Below are 10,625 nucleotides of genomic sequence, written 5' to 3'. Positions count from 1 at the left end.
AAACTCTTCTACAGAAACGCCGGCGGCGGTGACGACTAAGGTGAAGTCGAGGACAAGGAAGAGAAGATCTATTATGGAGATCTTCGCTGCTTCTCCGCAGATCGAAGCTGTGAAGCTCGATTGTGAGAATCGACATGTGGTGGTTCCTGAAGAGGAAGTTGATTTGAAAGTCTTGAAGAAAGCATCATCTGATGTAGTTGGAAAGAAGAAAAAGACGAAAAAGAGAGAAAAGATAAACAAGAATTGTTTGAGAGATGATCCGGGGATGATGACGTTGAAGGTGAAGAACATGAAGAGGAAGAAAAAGAAGATGAAGAAGATTGACGGCGGATTTGTCGCCCCATCATCAAGGACGACAGGCACAGCTCCTCCTTCGGAAGTGATGAAGAAGGTAAGTGATGATTATTATTATTATTATTTTCCAGAAAATATGTTAAATTTCTGTTTGAGATTTTCTGAATTTGCTTCGTTTTTACGGTAACTTGAAGATACTTTAGATCTTCGTTTGTTTTGGTTTCTCTTCTTCTTTCCATTTTCTGCTCAAAAAGCTGCTTATACTGTTTGAAAGTTGTGAAGATGAAAGCGATGCGATGTTCTTGTCCTCGTTTACATGAATTACGCATCTCTCTCTCTCTCTCTCTCTCTCTCTCTGCAGTAGGAAAAGAAAAAAAAAATAGAAAGAACTAGGGTGGATGATGGGGTTCCATGCCGTGAAGATCGAGCACTCGATGGAATGGTGCCTGCTAAACCAGCTGTCTAGTACGGGCGGGAGGTTGGGTTGATGGGGAAGTTGTCCTTGGTTTACCCAAAAATAAAAAAGAGGAAAATCTAAAAGATAGTTGAGCAAAATGAAAAATATTTCAATCGAATGGCTGGTTTTTCTCCTATCACATGCCGTGTTCACCACATGCAATATTACAGTTTCTCTTGGCGAGTTTATTTATTCTTGATTCTTGTTCTTTCCTATATCAAATCGGCTTGGATGTGGATAAAAATTGACGAAAGTGAAATTTGGAGAAGAAACAAATATAGTACGAGAGGAATTTGATTCTGATCATCTTTTTGTTTATGTGCTTCTTATTTGGAGGCTATAATCTAATTTGCAGTGGAAATGAAAAGTAGGTTTGATGATCTTTGAATCTTTTTTATGTATTCCATCAAGAGGAATAAATTGTAGTTGCTTGAAGATTTGGTTTGAGCATTTATGTGTTATTCTTCTTAGATTCTAATGACCTTCGAATAAACTTCCTTACATGTGGATGCTGGTAGTCGAGTTTTGTTGTTTGTATTTAGTAACATTGGGGTTATGACATTGCATGAAATATTGAAGCATGTCTTCAGCTGTATTTGCTACTTAGAGAGTAACGAGCTAAGCGGCCTCCATTTTAAACAACTTTTCATAAGCTTCGATTGACATATATTGGTATTTCATGAGTATTTTGTAGATTGAATTAGAAAATGATTGCATTATCAAGGTTTAGACAGATCATGATCCGATTGATTTAGCAACTTTTTCCTGTGGCTGATCCGCCTTTGCTGCTTTGGTTCGGCCACCTTCTCAGTGTTTCAGCAAAAAGTGTCATGCTTTTACCCAAAAAAAAAAACAAAAACAAAACAAAAAGTGTCATGCGATTAAGGTGGCTAACATGGTTATAATTTACTCATTAGCGTTTGACCCTGGAGTAATACTGGTCAATTGCTATTTTAGTATTCGACTAGTATTCTTCTGTGTAAGAACATCTCCTGTAGTGGAGAGTTCTATTGCTTTATGAACATAGTATATGAAAAGATAGGTGGATAAAGAAGCTTGAAGTTAGGATTTAACTCTCTCTCTCAACCCCTTTTTTTTTTTTTTGAATAATGAAAAGAAATCTCCAACCAAACAAGAGTAAAAAATATAAGCACATCAAAGATGGAATACACATGTCTAGCAATTCTGGAACTTAACAGCTTTAATCTTGTTCATTTTTTCCCAGTTTTTCTTCTCAATTCTGGAGCTGAACAGCTTTATTTTCAGTGGGTGTAATGATACTACTTTCCCATACTAAAATAGTGTGGTATATTCTGGATATTTACATCAGATTAAGTCTTGTATTTCATACAAGTGTGCTTCTGTTTTTTAAGTTAGATGTGGTACTCTAGAGGTTTTCTATGCTAAAAATTGGTCTTGTCCTATTTTTTGCTTCTTCTTTTCATTTAATTTATATTATTTTTTTATTTCGTGCTTATGATCCTATGACCATATTTACTGGAAATGCCAGCATGCTAGTAACATTCACAAAATCTTACATGAAATGAGAAATAGCGTCAAGATCTGAAAATAGTTCTATAGTCACTAGCTGGTTTTTCTCAGCTTAGCCATGAATTTTTGAAGTGCCTTTTATAAGGTGTAAGCTTTTTTGGTTTTTGTGGTAAGATTACAAGGGAAGCAAAAACCTTGCAACGACAACGATCAACAACTAACTCAGGCTTATCCCAACTTAATGGGGTTGGGAGCAAAAACCTTGCAATTTCTTTGAAGATGTAACAATCAAATCTTTGAAACAAATAGATAATCTCATGATTTTTTTATTTTTATTTTTATAATGAGGTGAACTGTCAATTCAATGCTCTTCATGGGGAACAACATATTGTGGACAAAAACTGAAATTTTTGAAAAACCCATAGTGAACTTAGAGAAGGCTGAGCATGGGAAAAGTGGAGTTCAATGGTCTGGAAGCCTTCTCACTTGGACAACTTGCCCATCATAGAGTTATATTCATTTCAAAGATTCTTAATGCCAATATTTCTTCGGCCTTCTTTCAAAAAGCCTTTGGTACAACTCTTATTACTTTTAACATTTAACTCTATGATGTTGAGAGTGTTGTTCGCCCTTGTCCTTAACTTTCCTTCTTACTGTTCCTTTGTTGCCATGATCTGTTGTAGAATTAATAAAATACTATAATGAATTGTTCCAAATTCCCAGTAAACTTTGTCTTGCTGATTGTTGGAGTTAAGAGGTTGCTAATTGTGCTAAATGTGCATCTCACAATCCACTATGTAACTTGATTTCGTCATGAATCAATATTTTTTTCCCCCTTCAGATCTTTGATTCTTCTCTATGGGAAGAAAACTGTATGTTTTTTATTGATAAAAAAAAAATAGAAATGTAATTCTTTGTTTTTTGAAGTAATAAAACAAACATAAAACAAATCTTGGTACATGAAAAACATGATGGCTAGCAAGTTGACTTAATTAAGTGTTGCACATAACTGAAATTGTAAAGTTTAAATTTGTCCATGTGAGATTGCCTATAATCATGATTATTAAACGAGTTGTAAATTGGAAAAGGGGAATTTTAATGATGCATATGGCTAGCAATAAGACTCCAATTCACTCTTTGCAATGATTGATGTGGCACGAAGGCATTCCACATCATGGTAAAGGAAGCATGTAGTTATATAGCCACACTACCCTCTCAGGCTGCAATATAATTGTTGAAAGTTTGCGGTGAGTTTCATTCTAAATGGGAGGTCCGGGAGTTTCTATCTCTGTTGAGAGTCATTGTCCCATATTTTCTATTCCATTTAGACACAGTTGTCACTCCATGAGATCTAGTTGTTTATTGACATTGAAAGCACAAATGAGAAGGAAGCCTTCTATTCAGTTGGTATTTTTGTGTTTAATGATCTGATACTCTAGCAAAGGGAAAGAAGAAATAAAAGAATGAAAAACAAAAACATAATGGAGTGTTTATAGAACAAGTTAGGGGAAAGTGTGCGTGTTTCATTTGGAATGACAAAAGATGGCATTGGAGCTGGTTGATCCCATGTGACATAGTGATGAACATCTAACAATGTTGGTGTTGTACAACGTATCGCTACTTTTAATTTATGAACTTCAATATCTCATCTTCTTGGAAATTCTAAGATTGTTACTTTGTGAAGCAATCAAATATTTTATCACTCTTCAACCCTTAGGCCGTAGAGAAATGTTGTTAAATTTGGTTTTCAATCCCACATTACGTGGTTGAGCTATATGACACTTGCTCAGTCCGTATGGAATGCTCAATCTCGAGTTGGAGCGGCCTGATGATGTAGATCAAGCTTGCACAAGGAAGGGGCTGCTGGCCCTATCGAACCAAGTCCAATGTTGGACCAGCCAGCCCCCAACTTGGCCCCATCTAACCAGCTCAAAAGGAAAGCTGGAAAACACTGTTCACGTGAACAGTAACTCCTGAAGTTTTTGTTCAATGAATATCTTCTTGAAGATCCATATATCTGTCCCTTATTGTTGAAATAGAAGCTTCAAGAGTTCCAGCAGCCATCTAATTTCATAAGTTAGCCTAGGATTTAGTTTCTGTTTTTGATTGTCCAAGTTAGTTTCTTATTTTGTTAGTCAAGTAGTTTCTCTTTTGTAACTTAGGTTTGTTTCCTTTTGTCAATGGTTTGTTAGTTTCTAATTTGGCTAAACTTGGTTAGCAAATTAGACACAAATTAAAAAGTCTTATTTCAGTCTATTAGTTTCCTTTTCTGTTATTTCTTTATGTCTAAGTTTTGTAAGCTATTTAAATCCCATTGATCGTAATGAAAAGATTGATTGAAGTTTACGAATTTGAGTGTTTACTAATGGCTCAGATAGCTGTTACCTGAGAGGGTGAGATGCCCAAAACCTGAGGGTGAGATGCACATTTCCTAATTCTTCTTCCACCCTTTTCAACCCCCCACCGATTCTCTTTTTCATTTCTTTTATTTTCTTATTTGTTTGCTGCGAGAGAGTGTGATTGATTATTGATCAAATACTCAACAGCCTTCCATTGTTGGTGATCAAGACCAGCCCACAAGCCAAGATCGAATAGCCTTATTGTCAGGTTTTGAGGGAGATCGACCAAGGCCAGATCTCCCCAACCACCAGGCCAATCTTCTAGCCCTTTTGAGATTTCCTTCCATCCCCCAAGAGGCCCATTCGACCCAAGCTCGGTGGCCATTGGAGCTCCCTAGCTTGCCATTCCTGAAGGTCTGCATTAGTTTCCTATTTGGGAACCAAACTTCATATCTCCATAGCTGGCCACCCAATCAGGCCCCAAATTTTAAGGTTTTGTGTAGCACCATGAAAGGAAGATTCGATCAAAATTTGAGCTCTATCAGAGACTCCTACAGCCAATCTTAGGCTTCCTTCTATTTCAGCCAGATTCAAACTTTGGTTCCAAGTCTGATTTCAGATTTGAATTTGTGGGATCATAACTGGGGTTGGGTAGTTCCTACCTAGCCTTACATCACCTGAAGTGTTTGATTCAGCAGTTCCATCTTTGGATCAGGTGATCTCTATCAGTATTGGCCAATACTCATTACCATAATGATTGAATCCCCAGTTGCATGGTTACACAGAAATCCATGTGTTAAATTGGTAATACTACAAAACCAGTTACCCAGAATCGATAAAAGGTAATTGACCATAAAATATCATTTTCTGAAAATAAGAAACATCACTTATTTATATCACAGCTAAGTATATCATGCTTGACTTTTGAATTGTTTTAGAAGTGTTAGGGGGGGGGGAGGATACAGATGTGTTCTTAATTGTGAATAAATACTTTGTTCCCCTTGAGAATGAATTTATGGAATATATATATATATATATATATATATACATACTTATTCTTTTTCCTTATTTCTTAGTAAAAATTGGTGGTATTAGAAAATTACCAACTATCAGCAATTAACCTCATTCAAGTACCTATCATGTGCCTATTTTCTACAGGAGACCAGTTTAAATGAGAATGTTCTATGGGAGGTTACCCTTAGTGATTGATGTAAAATTAGTGGGTCCATCATTTACTCCAATTTAGCATTAGTAAAATACAGTTTTACATGACACCAATCTCAAGAGAATCAGAAGCTTGGACTGCCATACAGTAGCTTATGTTTTAACTCCAATGATGCTGCTAATGAGTTGAACTTGAAGGGATTCTTTCCCCCTTATCTCTCCTATGCAATTCTTCACAGCACAGGAAATTAGGGCCTTGATCAATGACTGCCATGGATATGTTTCAATTGATATGGTTTTGCCAAAACACATACTGAGAGGCCAAGTATAGTAGTGACATGGCAAGTGAATTGGCTTGGTGTCAACAATCAGGTTTTCCTTGTCAGGAATGGTGAACCACCTTGTTTTGTAAAGACTTTAGTTTGTCCGTTACTGCCATTTGCTTATCTAGAAATAAACATGCTTTTTTTTCCAAGAAAAAATTATTTTTGGTTTTTAAATAGGTTTAGACACATTCTGGTGTGACAGTACCTTAGAACTCATGTGTCTCCTCACTATTTTTTTCTCTAAAGATCAGAATTCTATTAAAAGGAGAAAATAATAATTATAATAATAATAATAATTAATTAATTAATTTAAAATTAAAAAAAATATATATATATATATATGTATGTACAACTCCTCACTAGAGTGCATATAAACTATGTACAACTCATCTTGTAAAACAGTGTAGGATAGACTAAAGAGGTATCTGATCCTTGATGATTCAAGAGTCACCAGTTTCAATATAGTCAGGTCCTTGGTTGAAGAATGAAGATCCTAGAGACAATTTGTTTTGCATCAGGATACTTTCCTTCTTTTACAATTATTGAAGAACTTTAGAATATCGAATTTCTTGTCTTGAAGAACTAACTGCTTCAAATTTTTGTTCTTCGATAATTTAAAATCTATGCTTGTGATGTTGTACACTAATATGTACTATGTGGAGCTATGTAAATGCTATGGTTGACTTGTTTTAATGCTCTCCTGCAATGTTTTTTCTCAACTAACCTGGAACTCTGGCAAGTGGTAACTCAGCTTCGGCAAATGTTGTTTATTTTTTTGTGCCAGTTGATAGCATTATATTTATTCAAATATATTGTCTTACAATGTGACTTCAACAACTTATGATGCTTCATTTTTTCATGTGAAACTTGAGTCAAGATCCCTCACAATTTCAACGAGCAGTACTAATGTGGCATGCTACATTGTCTTAAACAGGAGAAAATTCAAAAATTCAAAGTTTCGCCTCCAGATGATTTTTGTGGGCAAGAAAAGGTTTCTCTACATGACAAGTGTTGTAGAAAAGAGATCCCAAATACTAGTGTTTTCCATAAGAAGAAATCATCAAGGATGAAAAGTTTGTCTACACAAAAAAAGCTCAAAGTCGTGCAAACTTCCAAGTTACCTTCAAGGCAACCACAGCAGAACCCATTTCCTGTTCATAGCATTCTGAAGAGATGTGCAGAAGTTAATTCCGGACAGAATAACTCTGCCATACACAGTTTTCAGGGAGGTGATCAAACGAATTCTTGCCATGTTGAACAACCAGACAAGCATGTCAGGTTTTCCACTCATGAGGAGATACATGGACCAACAAAGATACAGTATCCGTCTGTTGAGTGGCCTCAGGTGCAAAGCCATTCCAAGGAATTTTCAGATTTAATGGCTGCTTTACCAATGAGGGACTCTATGGAAACTGATAAAGATTTGACTGCTGCTGAAGTAGCTTTAGACTTTGATGGTAGTAGTGGTGATGTTTCTACCGGCATTGCAAATGAAACTTCCTGCCTATCATCACATGAAAACATATGCTTGGATGATGTTCATAGTCATGTTTCTGTAATGGCAATTCCAAGTCCACATAATAAGAGCTGTCAAGATAAAGAAGAAACTTGCACAGACAGATTTGTAGACCTAAACCAGGTTTCAAATGATTGTTTTCTTATGTATCATCAAGGAAACTCAAATGAATTTCAGACTCTTTCTTCTGCCAGCTTCCCAAAACTTGAGTCTACGGTGGCAGAGAGTTTCAAACCCACTTCAGATACTCAAGCAGATGGGAGTGTTCAAAGTGTACACAACATTGGCAGAAATCTGGCTGAACCTGCTGCAACACTGGAAAATGCAAATGCGTCTTTACAGCCTTCAACATCTTGTTCAGAAATGAGTGCAGAAACAAATGGGAGGTTCCAATTTCTATCACAAGTTTCCCAAGAGAACTCTAGTGGTTGTGATTTGCTCTACGAGTCAATGCATCATATATCTTCGAAAGAATTATTGACAAGCATATGTTCCTCAGTTGAGAAGAAGAAGCAAAGAGAATCAATATTCAGTGACAGATGTGTTATTGATTACTCTATTGGACTGCCTCTTAATTCACAAGGTGAATTTATCCAGTTGCATTCAGGTGGCAAAAGGGGGTTTAACCTGGTAAAGCCAAGTCCATCAATGGGTTCTGTCAGTGACTTCCAACTGCTTAATCTTGTGCAGCCAAATAGTCCAGCCAGTTATCTAACTATGAAAGATAAGAGCTATGCCAAAGCAACACTTCGAAATGACAAATTTGAAGTTTTTCCCAGTCAGAATCACCAACAAGAGAGCTCCGAAGTATCTTTATCATCTAAGTTGGGTACTAGTGAAATGCAAAATACTGGACGAGCAGAAGTCCATTGGCAAGATTTGGTGAAGAGAAACAGTCACTCCGTCCATCAGTTGGTTTCAGGCATACACGTCACAGACTTATCTGTCGAAAGTTGCAGACAGTATGGCCAAACTCAGAACCAAACTGAAAAGGAAAAGATTCAACCTGAGAAGAATTTGGACTGCATGTTTCCAAATGCCACCAGACCAACAATGCGGTTGATGGGTAAAGATGTTACAGTTGGCATAAATAACAAAGATGTCCAAGGTTTTGAGAATGGCAGGACATCCGCTGGCACCATGACAGAGAATCATCTTACCACCACTGTCTCTGACAACCCTTCATTGAAAAGGCAATTTCAGCAGGAAAGAATTGTGCTTCCCTACCCAGGAAAGCCAAAAGAAACAATTACTCCTTCATTGGAAACTCAAAGCAATGCATCCTTAGGAAGTACTTTTCCAATGAAAGCTGCAGATGCTGGATTTTCTCACTCATATCTCAACTGGCAGATGTATGTAAGGCAGCAGAACAGTCCCTCTTTGATCAGGGAAAATGCCAGTGCCAAGCTACATTCTTTTCTGCACACTCTACCTTCCCATACACTACTCAATGAGAACTCCAACTTTCAGCAACACACCAACTCTGGAACTGAATCTCTAAAAGTGAGCTCTCAGGTACCAGTTGCAGCATCTACTTCTTTCGGTGCTTCTAAGCATATGCTTTTGAATTCTGCCCAACCCAATTGTGACCAGAGACTACCTCATGGAATAAAATCTGCTTTCCATTTTCCCTTAGTAAATCAGGAATGTCGAGCAAATGTTCAACCATCATGGCTTGAGAGCTCTTCTAAGAGGCTGCCGCAGTGGCTTGTGAATGCAAAACAGCACGAAGAAGCTAACCTCACTTCTTCTCAGCCATATTCTGGTGCAAGTGCTGATCACCCCCGCACCATTTCTGGAACTAATTTCTCAGCTACTTCTTCTATGTATAATTCATCAACGGTAGCTTATCCCCACCATGCCAGCACCTTTCACCCTCACAAGCAGAGTCCAACTGGTCCTGCCCCCTTTTTTCACCCTCCACTCATCCCTGCTCTTCGAGGATGCAAACCTACTTCTACAGTCAATGCAAGCCATAGAAATAAGATTGAAGACAAGGAAGGGGAACAGTCAAAACATTTCCCTTTTATGGTTCCTGACAGTGTGAAGATAGCCAAAAAGAGAACTGCAGATGAAGCAAATAATTCAGCAAATGCTATGAAGAAACCCAACTTAAAAATTCAAGGGGACCCAAGTGCTGTGGAGGAATTGAGTAAAAGAATAAACGTCAGTGGTTATGCACAATGTACTGGAGCAGCTGATTTTGATGCATTCAGGGATAAAACTATGGATTTAGGACATTCACTGTCAGAAATCCAAAAGTTTGGATTTAGAGACTCATCTGATATCAGTGGTTATGCAAAATGTAACACAGGAGCAACTGACTTTGATGCATTCAGGGATAAAGCTAGGGTTCTAGGACATTCACTGCCAGAGATCCAAAAGGCTGAATTCAGAGATTCATCGTTTCCTAAATCTTTTAAACAGGATGGTGTGATCAGAGCAGGTCCCATTAAACTAAGTGCAGGTGCAAAACACATTCTCAAGCCAAGTCAAAACATGGATCACAATCAACCTAGGCCAACTCATTCGACCATACCTTATGAAGCAGTCACCAATTCTGATAAGATTTCAGAATTTCAGAAGTCAGCTCAGATATATAGATTTGGAGAGTAAGTTCAACTCATCCATGTTGGTATTATATTGTTGGTTCCTATTAAATTTATGCTTCATAATTTTATTTTTTTTTTTCCTAAGGAAGGTTTCCAGTCAAAGACATTAAGTGAACCAGTGGTCTGGCGTGTGATGGCCAATGGAAAGTGACTTTCTCAAGTCCAGCTTTTTGAGCAATGACTTAGCTCCAATCATGTTATAGAAATGACTATCTAAGCTTCATCAAAGATGTATGACTGAATTATGCTTTAGAGTCAGTTGTCTTTGTCAGGTAATCAGTTACTGCTGTAAGAAGTGTAATATTATAGAAGTAATAATTTCTGTCTTAAGTATATTGATATTTTGTTGAGAATATGAAGTTCTTTTGACTTTATTTTGAGATGAAGTTACTGTTGATAGTTCCATTAGAAAGAGAGGGTTATGAA

At 37.2% G+C, this 10,625-nt stretch overlaps 1 protein-coding gene across 2 annotated transcripts; it reads left to right on the top strand.

Annotated features, from left to right (window-relative positions):
* Positions 1-15: 15 nt before the first annotated feature.
* On the top strand, positions 16-10,625 carry LOC122064172. 2 transcript variants are annotated; one of them, XM_042627881.1, is made up of 3 exons: positions 16-391; positions 7,006-10,199; positions 10,289-10,625. In XM_042627881.1, exons 1-3 carry the CDS (start codon positions 74-76, stop codon positions 10,311-10,313), a joined length of 3,537 nt encoding a protein of 1,178 aa, XP_042483815.1. In that variant the 5' UTR covers positions 16-73; the 3' UTR covers positions 10,314-10,625. The 2 variants fall into 2 exon arrangements, with proteins under 2 accessions (XP_042483815.1, XP_042483816.1); XM_042627882.1 differs by having other exon boundaries at positions 10,285-10,625.

This window comes from Macadamia integrifolia, unplaced genomic scaffold (assembly GCF_013358625.1).
Source record: "Macadamia integrifolia cultivar HAES 741 unplaced genomic scaffold, SCU_Mint_v3 scaffold155, whole genome shotgun sequence".
Taxonomy (NCBI): Eukaryota; Viridiplantae; Streptophyta; class Magnoliopsida; order Proteales; family Proteaceae; genus Macadamia; species Macadamia integrifolia.
Note: the sequence above shows the minus strand (reverse complement) of the source record. Positions and strands in the feature narration are given on the sequence as shown.